This window comes from Tetrao urogallus, assembly GCF_951394365.1.
Source record: "Tetrao urogallus genome assembly, chromosome: 1".
NCBI lineage: Eukaryota > Metazoa > Chordata > Aves > Galliformes > Phasianidae > Tetrao > Tetrao urogallus.
The window spans coordinates 154,064,220-154,080,730 of NC_136813.1; the positions used below are offsets into that span (position 1 = coordinate 154,064,220).

At 40.3% G+C, this 16,511-nt stretch overlaps 1 protein-coding gene across 4 annotated transcripts in view; it reads left to right on the plus strand.

Annotated features, from left to right (window-relative positions):
* The window catches only part of PPFIA2 (PTPRF interacting protein alpha 2), a gene marked incomplete at both ends in the record, with an annotated part of 269,483 nt that extends 255,798 nt beyond the window's left edge, over nt 1–13,685 (plus strand). For 3 of the 4 annotated variants that reach the window (XM_079537790.1, XM_079537791.1, XM_079537793.1), the window contains 9 exons: nt 2,863–3,063; nt 5,019–5,081; nt 5,848–5,877; nt 7,515–7,690; nt 8,524–8,621; nt 10,466–10,641; nt 10,736–10,804; nt 11,718–11,877; nt 13,627–13,685. In XM_079537790.1, coding sequence (XP_079393916.1) covers nt 2,863–3,063; nt 5,019–5,081; nt 5,848–5,877; nt 7,515–7,690; nt 8,524–8,621; nt 10,466–10,641; nt 10,736–10,804; nt 11,718–11,877; nt 13,627–13,685 — 1,032 coding nt within the window. The remainder of the gene's footprint in view (nt 1–2,862; nt 3,064–5,018; nt 5,082–5,847; nt 5,878–7,514; nt 7,691–8,523; nt 8,622–10,465; nt 10,642–10,735; nt 10,805–11,717; nt 11,878–13,626) is intronic. The other variant, XM_079537792.1, reaches the window with a different exon arrangement.
* Between the last annotated feature and the right edge of the window lie 2,826 nt (nt 13,686–16,511).

Below are 16,511 nucleotides of genomic sequence, written 5' to 3' on the forward strand. Positions count from 1 at the left end.
TTTCCCTGCAACTAGAAAAAATAGCCTCACTTCAAAGCTTTGACAGAAGCATGTTCAGGGAATAAGTAAGGAGTGAGGAATGAAAGAAGCTGACATCTACAAAACTTCCACTTCACATTTTATTTGAAGATTCCTAATGAAAAAGGATGAAATGAAAACCGCAGAAAGGCTGTTCAAGCATTCAGACATAACCTTGGAAAATGGGATGATATCTTTCTTCCAGAAAAACAAACTGCTATCAAGGAACATTTGTTAATTTGGCTGGCAAATGACTTTTCTGGGAAGTATGACAGTTGTGTAGCCAAATTTGTATCAGTCAGAAATATTCACTATTACAGTGACAACTGTAATACTACAATTACTGGTAAGGTGCACAGCAAAGGTCTAAGCATTTCCAAGTACTGAAAACAGTTTGTCCCTTAAAGTCCTCCACAGTGATGTAAAATGTGGGGATATTTCTGGCAATTTAAGTTCTGATTTTTTTTAATTTGTATTTTTTGCCTTGATTCTTAGCTGTGAAAGTGATGCTTCCCAATGCCTCAGAGAGGTGTTATAAAGAAAAATTGATGTCTCTGAATCTCTGGGGAAACGTAATGAGAGTAGCACAGGAAAGCTCATGCAAAAGGATATGTTGCAGTATCCAGTGCAAACCATGTCCTGATGATAAAAATATATGAGGCAGAAGTGTTGGATTTATTCAGTGAGCATCAGTGCATTCAGCCATCAGATAGACACTGTGTGCATTCCATACTCTCCTGGGGAAAATGTAATGTGTGACCCTGGGAATACAAACTGAAATTAATATTAAAGGAGCCAAAGGGCCAATTTGAAGTAGTGGATGTGATTGCAGTTGTGATATGTCCAAAATTTTCAGGGCTCAACTTCTCAGCATTAGCATTTATTCTGGTCATTTGTAGGTAGCACAGACATAGCTGAGATATATTTTAAGAACTGTGACTTTTCTTAACTAAAGAAAAGTGTATCAGTCTTGAACTGTGGATTCACTGCCTATGTGTGAATTCTATACTGTTAATGTATCCTATTTTTAGGGACTGTTCTCATCCACCTTCATTTTCTGATAGGGACAGCTGTTTGTTAAAGAACTAGTTTACCTAATGAGCAGCAAACACATGAATTTACTTCTGCAGAGTGAATAACTCCCAGTGTTCATACGTCTCTGCTTTTCAAGCGCAAATATGAAAAAGAAATAATTAAATGGAAGTCAAATTAAATGGAAGTATTAAATATATTTTAAGTCTATATGTAGTTTCCACATGAATCTTTGTTTAAGTGCAACTGTATATCACAGAATCACAGAATGTCAGGGATTGAAAGGGACCTCAAAAGATCATCTAGTCCAATCCCCCTGCCGGAGCAGGAACATCTAGACCTAGTCACACAGGAATCTACGTAAATCTTGTTTTCATTTTTTATTTTCAAGAAGCTTTTTATGTCATTGCAACTAAACTGAAATTAGATCATATTTTCCAGGTTCAGACTAGAATATTCACTATTTTGCTGCACAGCAGAAATCTCACATTACACTCTGTGCTTCCCAGTGCCAGTGGCAAGAACTATGTCCTAAAAAAATCCAAAATGTCACCTAGAGTGACATTTCTTTACAAGGAGAGTGGTTAGGCCCTGGAACGGGCTGCCCAGGGAGGTTGTGGATGCCCCGTCCTTGGACGTGTTCAAGGCCAGGTTGGACGGGGTCCTGGGCAACCTGATCTAAATGTGTATGTTTGGTGGCCCTGCTAGGCAGGGGGGTTGGAACTACATGATCCTTGAGGTCCCTTCCAACCCGGGTGATTCTGTGATTCTGTGATTCTGTAGAGTTAAGTACTTAGATAAGTTGTTCTTTGCTTTCCATTGCGCTATCCTCAGAATCTCAGTGGTTATGGCATTTGCTGCCTACATGTGCTTCTCACACTTTTTCTCTATAGTATAATGTATTTCACACCATGACAAAAGCTTCCAATGTGTATGTAGCACTGCTATGGAATTACCTCTTTTGGGAGCAAAGATGTGTAGACACTGATAGTCATATCAGTGAGGAAGCTCAGAAGACATGGCAGAATTTGTACTGAGTACGTTCCAAGAGTGCTAGAGATGGAAAGCACCTCTTAGAAGAAAGGACCAGGATGCTGTGCCACTTTGAAACACAGGGCTGCTGCTGACCTAGGCTAATAAGTCTCCTAAGTAGAGAAACCTGAAGTGGCAATTACTTATCTTCTGAATCCATGGTGATGTAGTTGTGCTCACATCTCACTGTAACTTCTAACCAGTCTTTCCAGTCAGGTTACTACCACACCAGCTTGTTCCTAGATTTGCAGTAAGCACAGCCCTCACTAGGTTGGTTATCTGTACTGTGCTTATTTCTATAAAGAAAATACAAGTGGCAAATGATAAAAGTGCCCCATAAGTATACCATAGGGACTAACATGGAAAGAGAATGAAAACCAGTTTAGGACAAAATGGTAAAAATAACTTAAATGATTCCTATTTGTTTCTTTTCTGTGCATGATAAGACTATAAAACCACCAGTGATGCTGACTCGTGCCACAGTTTGCTTGAGAGCACAGGAAAGAAGTAGCCCAGATAATGAAGAAACACAGCTCTAAAAAATAATCCAAAGGATTCCTTTGCTTTAAATGTCTGGCTACAATAGAAGCAATAAAGAGTTCCTGTGAAGTCATGGCAATTTCAGTGCTTTTGAAACAATTTCATTTTAATAAAGGCTATGATAATTATACTCATTTGTGTGAATTACTAAGCTTATTCAGGTTGATAGGTGCCTCAGTGATTAATTTCATCTGAAAAATGAAGTGGTGCTCGGAACAAATGTGTGCTTTGTCTCAACAGCTCTGGCTGGGAATGCCAGCTTGGTATGTGGCCGCCTGCCGTGCCAATGTGAAGAGTGGAGCCATCATGTCTGCTTTATCTGACACCGAGATTCAAAGAGAAATTGGAATCAGCAATCCTCTTCATCGCCTAAAACTCCGATTAGCAATCCAGGAGATGGTATCACTCACAAGCCCATCGGCACCTCCAACATCTAGAACAGTGAGTTCTGTTCAGATAACTTCTTTCCCACTTCGTTCTGCAGGAGATTGCAGAAAGGCTTTGGTAGTAACAGAGTGACTCTGGTAACCCACGATTCCCACTCAATATGAACAGTCTTATGGTGGAGCATTTGTTCATCATTCACTTGATTATTGATCACTGATATATTTACCTTATTTGTAATTTTACTTGTAGTTTTGCTCTTCTGTTCCTTCAGGTGAACTATCCCAGCCAAATCAGATTGTCTTTTTTTGTTGTTTACCTTTTTTATCATTTGTGGAGTTGTGTAATGCAGGAGGGAGAAGGGGTTGTTTAGGAATATAGCTCTTCTGAATCTTGTTCCCTTTCCTCTTTTTGTACCCTTTCTAATGATTTACGATCTGATTTGGCTGCTTAAAGGTACCTCATGCTTTTAGGAGAAGCAGTGATTAGAGGCGTAGAAGGCAGAAGTGGAATACATGGGAAGGAAAGAAGTAGAGATAAAATAAGTCTGAAAGGAAAGAGGGGAATATATTAAAAAGAGCCTGAAGGTGCATTGGGGGAGAGCAAAAATGTTTGTGCTGTAGATAAAATACATTTTTTAAAATGGAAAATGGAGAAAAACAGGCCAAATGGATGAGGAGAAAAAGAAAGAAGGTAACGAGAGGGGAGTTACATGCTGAAAGGCTGATGGTGATGGCTGTGAAGAAGGCAACAGAGACTGAAACAAAAAAAAAACTCCTGAACAAGTTAAAAAATAAGGTTTGATTGGATGGGAAACGTGGCATAGAAGTGAAAGACAAAGACTACTGCTTACATAGTGCGGCCTGGACTTCTAATGATATTAATAATGTTAATAATTGTCTTTTGTAATTTCTAATTTTCATGGAATTCATGAAGCATCTTTTGGTAGAAATTAGAATTGAGATACCTTGGAGGGATTTAGCAATTTATCCAGAACCACTGAGGTATGCAAGCAGTTGAGATATGGGACAAAAGGACCCAAATGTTCCCATTGGTTGGCCTTTCACCTTCATACTGCTAAGAGGCTTTCAAAAATTATAATTCCGCATCTGATACTTCCTCCCCACAGAAACCTAACCGTGGTAATGTCACAAATTATAATGTGAGTATATATTACAGACACCATACAGTGTTGAATTACTAAAAATACATTTCCTATCAAAATCCATTTTGGATATTTTTGATTTCAAAGCACAAGAGGATTGTCACTTAGGAAATAAGAAAACAACACATTCAAGCTAGTAGCTTGGGAATAATTTGCTCTTGACTTCTCCTTATGTAACTGACAGGAGAATGCTGCACTGCCCTCAACTGCGCATTTCTGAATCCCAAATCTTTCTGCTTCCCCTCTTCCTCAGGAAAGGAGTTAATTTACTGCAGCCCCCAAAAAAGCACAGTACATTCCACCTTGTGTGCACAGCAGGCTTCCCACCCATTTCCTGCATCATCTCATTGTCCTTGCAAGAATCTAAATGAAAACAGGTCAAAGAGGAAAACAGCAGTCTTACAAGCGTATTCTCTTGACATTTTAGTTTTGGAAATGTGGGGGAAGCAATCATTATTTAGATTACAATATGAGCTTGTGATGTGTGCAGAATATTTAGTCTGGAAAGTCTTTGAGAAATGAAGCTTACCTACAGATAAATCCATGACCTAAAGGTTGTATTTGCTACTTGCGTGTGAAATGCAGCTTTAATTCTTCTTTCCTTTGCGGCTGTGCTCATCCATCAGTGCTAGCTGAAACATTCCATCACATCTGTTCGGACTCCTCTAACAAAGAAACAAACCAAATTGTCTCAAGTTGTCTCTAACTGCCGCTCGGTAGAGGCAAGATGATGGTTGTGCTGATGGTGATGCTATACGCTGTTAACTTACAGTGGTGCTGCCTTTCTTCTTTACCACTGCTTACCTAATGTGGATCCCTCCTGCCTCCCTGCGGGCCCTGCTCGTAGCCCTCAGGCAATGTTTGGGTGACCCATGAAGAAATGGAAAATCTTGCTGCTCCAGCTAAAACGGTTAGTCCTTCCCTTTGCATGTAAGCATTACCGCAGTGCTCAAAGCAGCTTCTGCAGGCTGCTTCCCAAGCATGCCAGTAGAAAGAGCAATTCTGTTGTTTCTCAGCAAAAGAAATTTCAAACGGTGTTGTAATCACAAAGATTGTGCAAGCCTAAAAGTTGAAGTTCTACATTGTTTATTTTCTCTGCCAACTTGAAACTTCACTCAATGAAATAATGAAATAGCTGAATATTGTTGGTAAAAATAAACTTAATGACACTCAATTGACCAGAGGAAGAGTTCATCCTGTTTGAGTGGTCAACCAGAACAATATATTTTTGCCGTAAAATTGCTGTGTGAAAAGCGCTGTTCAGTCTATTCATAAGAACACGGATTTTATTGTGAACATTACAAGATCTAACTAGAAACAAATAATCGCGTTTCTAACACCCAGTTTTGGAGAGGAAATGACTGTATTTTGATCATGAATCATAGAAAGTATTTGAGATAATGCTGTAGAGTTTCACTAAACTGTAAACTGTTGTATCTTGAACACAGGTAGATTTGCCCTGCTAAAATTTTATGGCTATAATCTTCATAATCCTTCTGGTAGCTCATCCCAAGGCATTGGAAGTAACTTGAGTTTAGAAATTTTAACAGTACATTTTACAGATATGTTTTCAATCATAGTAAGATTGCCATTTGCATGAAAACCACATCTGCTTTTTAACTCATTTTTATTGTCTTTTTACCTGCTTTACTAATTGCTTCCTGTTGATAACACAGAAAGAGTCTGAAGAAGGCAGCTGGGCCCAGGTATGATCTTTTTGCATGATTTTTTTTGAATGTAGGGTTAACAGTAATGTAATTAACGCATTATCAATAGTCAAAGAGAATGCTATTGTGACAGTATCTCAAAGACTGAATTGTAATTTGCACATGCTATAATTCTTCATTACAAAAAAAAAATTCATCTTCAGACAGGTTTGCTAGGGAATGCACAAACAGATGCGTATGTAAATATTTTTCTTAAAAGGAAATGCTGTGAGGTATACAAAACAATGATTCGAAGGGCATCAACACAGTCCTTTATTTTACATGCCCATTACTAATATGATTTGTTAATATCCCAAGGATGATAAAGAATTAAAGCATTCAAATAAGTAGCAGCAAGTTACGAATGCTGGTAGTTTGATAGCCCAAAATATCCTATGGAATTTGAACATTTGGGATACCTCAAATGCTAGCAGAAAGCATTTACCGATCATTTCAATGGAGTAGGCTGTGTCCTTGCATTCAGCTTGGAGGATTTTTGTTCTCTGAATATAGAATCATAGAATCATAGAATCACTGAATGGTTTGGGTGGGAAGGGATCTTTAAGATCACCAAGTTCCAACCCCCCACAGTAGGCAGGGACACCTCCTTCTGGACCAGGTTGCTCCTGGCCTTGAATGCTTCCAGGGAGGAGCATCCACAGCCTCACTGGGCAACCTGTTCCAGTGTCTCACCACTCTCACAGTAAAGAATTTCTTCCTGCCATCTACTCTAAATCTACTCTCTTCCAGTTTAAAACCACTTCCCCTTGTCCTGTAGCTCCGTGCCCTTATAAAAAGTTTGAAAAATCTATCTGTTTTGCATCTTAATTATGCAAACCATATAAAAAATAGTACTACATGCATGTATTTGTTTCAGATACTTTTTCCTCACCCTCTTGAAATCTTAGCTGCACAACGTAGTAGCTTCATGTCTCATCTCTATGAGAAATCTGGCTTGCTCACATTTTAAAAGTTGAGCTTACGAGGCACTTATGTTTAAGATGGTGACAGCTGAAAATATCGTATTTTGTCACCTGCTGAAGACCACTCATGTAAGCTTGGCTGACAAATGAAATTGACATTTAGTCTCAGGAGTAATCATGAATTGCAGAAATGAGAAAAGCCATTAGCTCCTATTGGGGAAATCATAGCCTCCTCCCCCCCCCCAAAACAGAGCGACTCAACTGCAGTTGGTTCCCTGCAGCCATGTTTGTGTTACCAAGCATATGCAGGATCTGCCTGGCAAGTGTATTCCAGAAGTTGAATGGACAGCCTGTAAGACCATGAAGCAAACACATTGTGAATGTGTGATGTACTGGCATGCATTTAAAAGACAAAATGGAAACTATTACTTTGTGTTCTAACACAAAGTTGTTTACATTTTGCACAGATAGCAAACAAGATTAAAAATGCTAAATATTGCTGTTGGTAACAGAGTAGCTGACAACTCCGAATTATGAAATGTCAAAATAATGAAAACAGTGCATGTTTTTCCTTTAGACTGATTTTCTAAGCTAAGAAGTCTTGCTAGAACCAAACATAGTATGTCAATATAGTCTTCAGTCTGTGGTGCAACCCAGAACAAACTTATGGAAATGACCCCCCCCCCCTTTTCTTTTTTACTGATTTTTCTTTAGACCCTGGCCTATGGTGACATGAACCACGAGTGGATAGGTAATGAATGGCTGCCCAGCCTGGGCTTACCTCAGTACCGCAGTTACTTCATGGAGTGCCTGGTCGATGCCAGGATGTTGGATCATCTGACGAAGAAAGATCTGCGTGTGCACTTGAAAATGGTGGACAGCTTCCATCGGTATGTCTGCACATGCAAGGCCTCTCGTGTCAGATGCAGCACTCAGTGCTGCTCAGAGCAACAGTGCTTGCTATTTGTAGTTCTGGCCTGGAAAACCTCATGGAGGAGTTTGTGCCGAGTGTCAAAAAACGTGAGCAGAGAGACTGACTCCTTCAGTAAGAGCAACTGCATCACAATGCTGTCTCATAACTGAGATACTGGTACAGATAATTTCATAATAAGCAGGGAACCATTAATGTATAAACAAAGCCATTAATAACAGAAAAACAAATAGTTAATCTATTAAGTGGCCTTAAATTATTAGAAGATGTTGGACTAAGACTGGGAGTCCTGAGTCTTTGTAATAATGAAAAGCTATTGTGTGCAGCACATAAAATCTGCTCACAGAGCAAGCACATTGGCAGTTACTTGGGTTATCTAGGGACATAGTCAGGAAGCTAAATTGGAAATATGGAAATAAAGGCTTTTGACTTCAGGAGAAATGATGTCTATGTGGCAAGAAGTGGATTTAGTTAAATTTGCTATCTGACAGTTCTTTTTGAGGACTGATTTGACAAAACACTTAATTGGTCTCCCAAGGCCTGGCCTTTTCTTAATGTTTCAGGTTACTTATGCTACAACATGTATTCAAACATGTTCATTTTGGTTTGTCCATTTCAATTTTTAAAGTCTGTGGAGTTTTTTTAATGATTTTGCTCTCCTTTTTTTCTCAAGACCTGTTACATGGGCCCCATGAAACAGCTCACGTGACATGCAGGAAATACATCCTAAATATGTTCCCATCTTCACATTTTTCTTTATTAACTCTGTAAATGTTTCTCTTTAAATAACAGAACAAGCTTGCAATATGGAATCATGTGTTTAAAGAGATTGAATTATGATAGAAAAGAACTGGAAAAGCGAAGAGAAATGAGTCAGCATGAAATAAAAGGTGATAGTTCCTGGGAATGAATACTGGGAATGTTTCTTTTGAAGCTTCACACTATTAACCCCCTTGTCATGCCACTTAGCAAAGCATTTAAGCATGTGCTTTAAATAAACCTTGCACAAATCCAGCCGTTGGCAAAACACAGAACCTCTCCTTAAATTAGGCACAATAATACTTTGCTGAATTGGGGCTGCAGTTCTGAACAGTGGTTTGATGTCCACCTTTTGCTAAATGGGATGCTGGGCACGGATCCTATTCATCTTTAAGTCTCAGAAGCAGAAGGCCAAACAGCCTCAGGTCAGTGAGAGGTGTCGGGTAGCTCTGGGACACCTAACCCTGAGCACTTGGACAAATCTTTGCATTTGATGTCCCAGTTCACAGCGCGAACTGCAAAGAGATTGCTGGGGGGGGAGGCCACCAAGGCAGTTGTTTGAAAAATATGCATATATACAGGAGCAGTTCCTAACAGAACCAACCTCATTAGGGGATTTAGCAGCTGATTTAGAAGTATTTTTCTGCACAAAGCTCCCTCGCTGCACAGCTCTCTTTTTTGTGGGTAGCAATTAGGGTTGTTGCTCCCCCCTGCCTCCATGCTGAAAGTGAATCCTTTGATTCCTCAAGCGTCGCCAGCTCTGAGAGTGACAGCAGTTTGTGCCTTTCAAATGCAGTGCTTGTTGGAAGAACTGAAAGAAAAAGGTGTGTGGGGGAATTCAGAAGGGTAAAAATCTTTGGAGAGGGCAGGTGATGGCATGCACTAAGCCAAAGACTTGGAACTGGAGGCATCAGGTCTGCCTGAGTGGCTGTGGCTGGACTCTTGCATGGGGTTTTGGCTTTTGGTCTGGGATCTCAGAGTTGCTCCAGCAGACCTGAGAGCAGGGTGACCACCAACACATCACCCTTCAGACTGCACCCTGCTGACACAACCAGGCAGGGGTTGGGCTCAGCAATGCCAGGCTGTGGTTGGACCCATCCTGACACCAAAGTTTGGGATGTGATGGAGAACACTGCTCCTGGGAAAAGCTCTGCTGTTCTGTGGCTTCAGGAAAACCCTTCACCACAACACAAAGTGCAGCACAGTATTTCCCATTCACAGGTACAAAGAGCAGTGGGAGTAACTTTCTTTTAATGTAATGGACAGGGCAGGGTACTTTTTTTTACAAGAGCAAAATCCTCTTAAACGGTTTCCCAGCTCGTTTTGTTGCCTTAGCCTTCTAATTTCCATGGACTTGGAAAGCAAAACCAGCTTTCAGAACTAATAATAATTCCAGTCTCCAACACTGTGAACTTTCCACCAGATTCTGCAGGTGCAGGCACAGCCCACAAATGTCTGATACAAAATGCTCAAGTGAAGCCTCAAAGTATGGGTATTTGTGCTGCATGACAAAGCTGTAAAATCTTGCTTAAGAACTGGAAAGGGTTTGGAGGGTGTCCATTACACCTGCCACGCTTTCTCAGGCCTGCTTGCTTTAATTTCATCTGTCTCAAAGTGAGGTGATCAATCAGTGAGCCAGAGGCTCCTTTAGAGCTGATAAATGGACGATGGATCTCTAGAGGAGGTGAAAGGAACAATGTTCTGGAGATGCCCTCTGGAGGCACGTGGGAAACAATTTTCTTTAGAAAGCATTCAGAACAACCATTTAACAACCATGTAAGGGGAAGGCAGCTAAAACTGCAAAGCTGTTCCCACACACCTTGGGTTTTCACTGGGAGTTACTGAAGCCATTAGAGCTGTGCTAATAGTTTACTGATGTTCCCCATGCAGAAATTAAACCACTTTGAATGCATGCAGCTGTACAGTTTGGAAGATACTGGTTACCAGGCCCTGACCCACTGTCATGTTCTTACAGATGTGCTGGTGTGGAGCAACGACCGCGTCATCCGCTGGATCCAAGCGATCGGCCTACGGGAATACGCAAACAATATTCTAGAAAGCGGTGTACATGGTTCCCTTATAGCACTGGATGAGAACTTTGATTACAGCAGTTTAGCTTTATTATTACAGATTCCAACGCAAAACACCCAGGCAAGTCCGCTCACACTATTTCTGGTTAATCTGTACCCATGATTGCCACTGATTCCTCTTCAACCATTTTAATTGTTGACTTTGGTATCTCTAGGCACGGCAGATCCTTGAGAGAGAATACAACAACCTTTTAGCACTAGGAACTGAAAGACGACTTGAGGAAGTAATTAATTTTATTTTCAGTATTTATAAACTATCACAGTAAAACATAAAAGTTGAATGCAATGCATGAAGATATGTTAATCCACCCATGGTTCAAAAGAGGTGTTGCAGGTGTTTAAAAAAAAAAAAATTAGGAAACCAAGGTTTTTAAAGTGGCCTCCATATGGCTACATATCCATCCATCCATCCTTAGCACATGGGACACTAATGTGTGCTCTGCACTCTTAAGATGAATGCTTTCCATGGAGGAAAAACATAGAAAGGTGCATGGGAAGATGAGGGTAGATGGGGCAATGGGGAAAGGCCTGAAAGGTCTGTGTGACCTGTTCTTTGGGCCACTTCAAACTTTTATTTGAAGACAAAACAGGGGACAGGAAAAAGTGCATTTCTGGCAGTTATTTTTTTTTAAGACAATCAATGTGTCCCACAGTGGGAGTGAGGGAAGTTACCTAGGAATCTCAAATACAGCTATGGAAGACATTCATCTCAAGGTCAGACTCTGGTGCAGAAATGTTCAAGGAGCAATAAACATTTTAAGGGCTTGACAAAAATGTGTGATACCTACCAATTCTGTGCATGTTTAATTCCATGCTAGAGCTTTACTTAAGCCTTCAACCGCAGTAACAAACCACTGCAACAAATATCATAACAAACCACTATATTTATAAGAGACCTAACTTCTAAGAAACTATCCTCCAGCATGTCAAGTCACCAACTTAAGCTTTTCACCCTAGTGTTTAGTATTAATTTCTTAAAGCATTTACTTTTGTAAGAGCATCTCAAATGCACTGGACACAGTGCAGCAAAGTAGGGCACTTGTTGCAAACCAGACCTGTCGGTGGGTAAGGCAACAGCCAGGTGATCAATGGCAGATTTCCCTTGGCTTTATCCGACACAACTCTGTGTCTCGACAGAGCGACGACAAGAACTTCAGGCGCGGCCCCTCCTGGCGACGACAGTTTCCCCCCCGTGAGGTCCATGGCATCAGCATGATGCCCGGCTCCTCCGAAACGCTGCCGGCCGGCTTCAGGTTGACCACGACCTCGGGGCAGTCCCGGAAAATGGCAACTGACGGTATGAAGTCATTTCTGCACTTACAGAAAGCAGGAGGCTTCCCCTAGCATGGTAACCTGACTTCAGTGCACAACTGTCCTGCCACAAACAGCCAGGTTCACCTACTAGCACAGGATGGATGAATGGAGTCTGGGACAGTGGAAGGAGAGAATGGCAGAGCACTGACTTGGCATGCTAGCGATGTTTCTCATGTTTGTGTAAGACTGTTCATTGAAAGTAAATATAGAACTGGCCATCCTGAGTGCAAAAGAAACATTCAGAAAGAGGTATTTATTCGCTGATGTTCAATCTGAGAGTACATACAAGATCTAAACAACTTTTTCAGCTGACAAACCTCTCCATTTGGCACAGTTTATTACAGAGGATGAGCTTAGGATAGTGATAAGAACAAGGAGGAATGGTTTTAAACTGAGGACGTTTAGGTTAGATATTGAGAGGAAGTTTTCCACACAGAGGGTGGTGATGCTCTGGAACAGGTTGCCCAAGGAGGCTGTGGATGCCCCATCCCTGGAGGCATTCAAGGCCAGGCTGGATGTAGCTCTGGGCAGCCTGGTCTGCTGGTTGGCAACTCTGCACATAGCAGGGGGTTGAAACTGGATAATCATGGTGGTCCTTTTCAACCCAAGCCACTCTATGATTGTATGATTCTATGATTTAGATGCTCTTTTAGGGAGCTGTTATCTTTACTTTCCTATCTGACAATCAAAGAAGTCAAGTTTATAAATTGTTGTAAGAAGGCAGGGAGAAAAGGAAATTCCATTGCGGCTCTTCCATCAGATATGTGAACAATAAAAGCCATGCGAGTGCACCTGTCTGAAGTTTTGAGAAGTAATGTCCCATTTCTAACAAAGCTCTTTACTTCCTCATGAGAGAATTTAGGTCTACAAACAGGTTTGTCTTACAGTAATGTAATACATTGTGGTGATTACATTTTGTAATTCTTTAATGAATTTGGTATGAAAATTCAAACATCTAAATTCCATTAAAGTTTCTCACCCTCTAAGAATATTTCTTTATAACTGCAGTTACAGATGGAATAATTTACTGATTGCATCACTGTATTCATTGATTTCACTGCTCATGTGCACGCTTTGCTTTTAATCCTGCACTTTTTGGTAATTTTGGTAATGTTGAAACTGTACAACAAAAATCCATTCCAAGGCAAACTCCATGCACAAAGAAAGGTGCAAACTCCCAGGGCACTTCCACTTTCTGTAGTAGACAAGGCCCTTATAAGCATTCATAGACTTTGTCTTTTAGCCTCACTGTGAAGTAGAAGACACTATTTGCATTTTATAGATGGGGCACTGTGGCATAGGGGAAATTCAGGTGATTCACCTCATTTAACTCTGGTCTTCCAGACTGTTTATTACTGATGGGTACAGAATCTAGCACACCTAAAATGAGGTAGCTTTGAGACGTATATCTTCATCTAGGATTTGGTTTCCTATCACCCACTGCTGAGAACACTCTGGTATTTAAACACCATGGCAAGTACATTATAAGGACTTCTAACAAAATAAATGCAAAAATAAGTTTAAGCTGTACTTACTTAAGGAATATAGATTCGACAGTAGACATGAAGAGACTTTGAATGAGTTCTGCACTAGATTGCACCCAAATTATGTCATAGAAAGTCACAGAGCAATTTAATAGCCATCCTTCAAGTAGGAAACAGAATTATTTTATTCATAATTCTAAAGAGGTTCTGGTTTGTTTCTTTTTTTTTTTTTTTCTTGCAATTTGCAGTTGCTTCATCACGACTGCAGAGGTTAGACAGCTCAACAGTTCGCACATACTCATGCTGACAAGGCCTAGCAAAGACGCCAGCACTGAATTGCTGTGAGTATTCAAAAGGGGCCACTGTGGAACCTCTTTATGTACACTGCACCCATTGCTCTTTGGCACTATTCAAGCAAGAGGCAGCATGAAGCAGAGGACCTAACTCAGAGCCACTGGGTGGCCATTTGATTAAACCAACAGTCTCAAGCTCAGTCCTGGAGACACTGCTCCCCTCCTTTCCCTACCTCCAATGGCAGGTTCTCTCTGCTGGTACCACCTTAGCAGATAAAACAGTTTCCAGATGACTTCAGGTGATGGCTTGCCAAGCACAACAAGTGTGTTCTCTAAGCTAGAACAGGGGAGCAGAAGGCACAGGGACTTCAGTTCCTTCATGCAAATTTGAAATAGTTTTACCAGGATCTGGGGAAAGAAAGGAAAACAACCTAGTAAAGCTGATGAGATTTATGTTTCTTTTCTTTTAATGAGAGATATGGCTCCATTTAGAACACCAGGCGGCTGAATAAAACTAGGACAAAACTTCCCATATGCAGAAAATCATCCAAAATTATCCACTGTAGAGATTGTCAGTTCCAAAATCATGACCAGCATAAGAAAAGGACACCAAACTGGATGCAAGTTTACATCAAATCTTGTACCACAGTTCATGTTGCAATTCTCACCACCTCTCTTTTAAATATGTCTATGAATGACAGTTATCCTGCCTGAGTTCTGCAGAAAAATTTTGCTGCTGCTTCACAAGTTTTGCAAAAAACAAAACAAAACAAAACAAAAAAACCAACAAAACACTTAACACGATGAGCGCTTTCATCAATATGGCATCATTTCATGCTAATATCTTCTCAGTAACATATCATTTTTTTTTTTCCATTCAGTTACTTGGGGGAGTTGGAAAGTGTATTTGGACAGCTCCAAAACCCCACCAAGGCACTGAAAATGTTTTGATAGCTGTTACCCATCATAGGCAAGACAAGACATGCCAGAATCCGCAAGGAAAGAATTGCTGTTCCTAATTTTCCCAACAAAATCTTTTTTTAAGATCTTCAACCAGGAGAGCCTTGGGGCCACCACAACTTTATTAACTGGGCATATTCAAAGACTAAGGAACAGCAAATGCTACCGATGGGAAATGCAGATTGCTCAGGATTCTGCTGATGACATCAGCCTTACTCCATAGATTCCAGGAGACTGTAGGTGTACAAAATTGTCATTTAGCAGAAAAAGAAACAGTCACTGAAAAATAAGCCCAGATTAATTATTTATCTAAAACTGGCAAGCTTAGCAGCTGGTCATACAAAGCTGACTATGGAGTACATACACTATATAAATCTTCTCAAGTATACGTGTATGCAGATTACAACTTGGTGTTATGTCAGTAAAATCGATGACAATAATCCCAAATGGGTTCAGTGGAAGCAGAAACTGACAGCAGAGATGTGTATCTTTTAGCCTATATACATCTGAACTGCAATAAGTCACTGCCTATGATTCAGATCGTTGAAGTTCAGATGCTAAGCAATCCAGCAGGCCAGTAACAGGCGAGGCACGTGAGGCAGTATTTTCCAACAGGTCTGACAGCTGCAACAAGGGCAGAAATTGAAGAGTGGTATGTTAATAAAAGTTAATGTATGATTTCCCAGGGTGTTTATTCCCAGTTGATCCTTCAGTAATTGTCTAAAAACTAATACTCCACAAACAGAAGTAGCAAAACTTTGTTGGCACTGTAATATATGGGAGTTACGTATTTTGGGGAAAAAAAAAACCACCCACATGTTTACAAAGTTATACAAGCTACACAAATGAACTTCCATTTCTATAGGAGCAGTTTAAACTATTTCACCTGATTCAGGTATCAGTGACACAAATCACACTGCTGGTGTTTCTTGTCCACTGTGCTGAGAATAGCATACTAATCTTAAACAGGCAAGAGCCTTACCAGTATATTGGTAATAAATTCTAAGCTGTAGAGGCTCCTATGTAAGGATGACTGAACAAACGTATGCTGTTTCTTTTCACTTACTGCAGAGTGCTTTTAGAGAAGCAACAAGATGGTATAAGCTAGAACTCAGGCTACGTATTGTTCATCAGTGCAATTCTAAACTGCCACCAGCATTCAGTACCAAGTAAAATTCATTCTGGATTTCAGTTAATTTTATAAAAATGTTGCAGGAGAAAGCTTTCCTTCATTATTATACCAGGCATGAAAACTTAGGTTTCAACAAACTGACTGAGTTTGTTTGAAAGTGATTGAAAGATTGCCGAAGAATTTTCAGGGTTCTGGTATCACGTTTCCTGAGTTACAGCTTCTTCACAGAAAGAACTGATGGATGCTCATATAAAAATGCTTCATTATAATATTCTTGAAATTTTTCAGATCCAAGTCAGACTGAGACCCAGGCTTGCAGTACCTTGCCTAAAATATATCAGTAACCGTGTTACTACAGTGACTGAACTATTTGCACATGGGACTGTTTCTAAGTAGGCAGCAGAGGAATTGGGTACCTGCACAAGCAGTTGCACAATAGCAATACAAGTGTATTATTAAAATAGTAAAGAGCTCTATGCATATTAAAAGCAGCCTGAACAGAGAGCTGTGAATAGGTTGTACATGGAACAAATGAGATGTTATGTGATGTCAGCAGACTGCAGAATTCTTGCATTCTGCTACCCACAGAACATGTCAAAGCCTCGGATTTCAAAACAGTTTATGCCAACAATACCAAGCGGATACAATCATCCAGTGTCTCTTCACAATGGGTTAAATCCTCGTGCCTTCAAATTGTACTTCAGGTATTTTTTAAACATTTGTTGAAACCACCATGATGAGTTGCCAT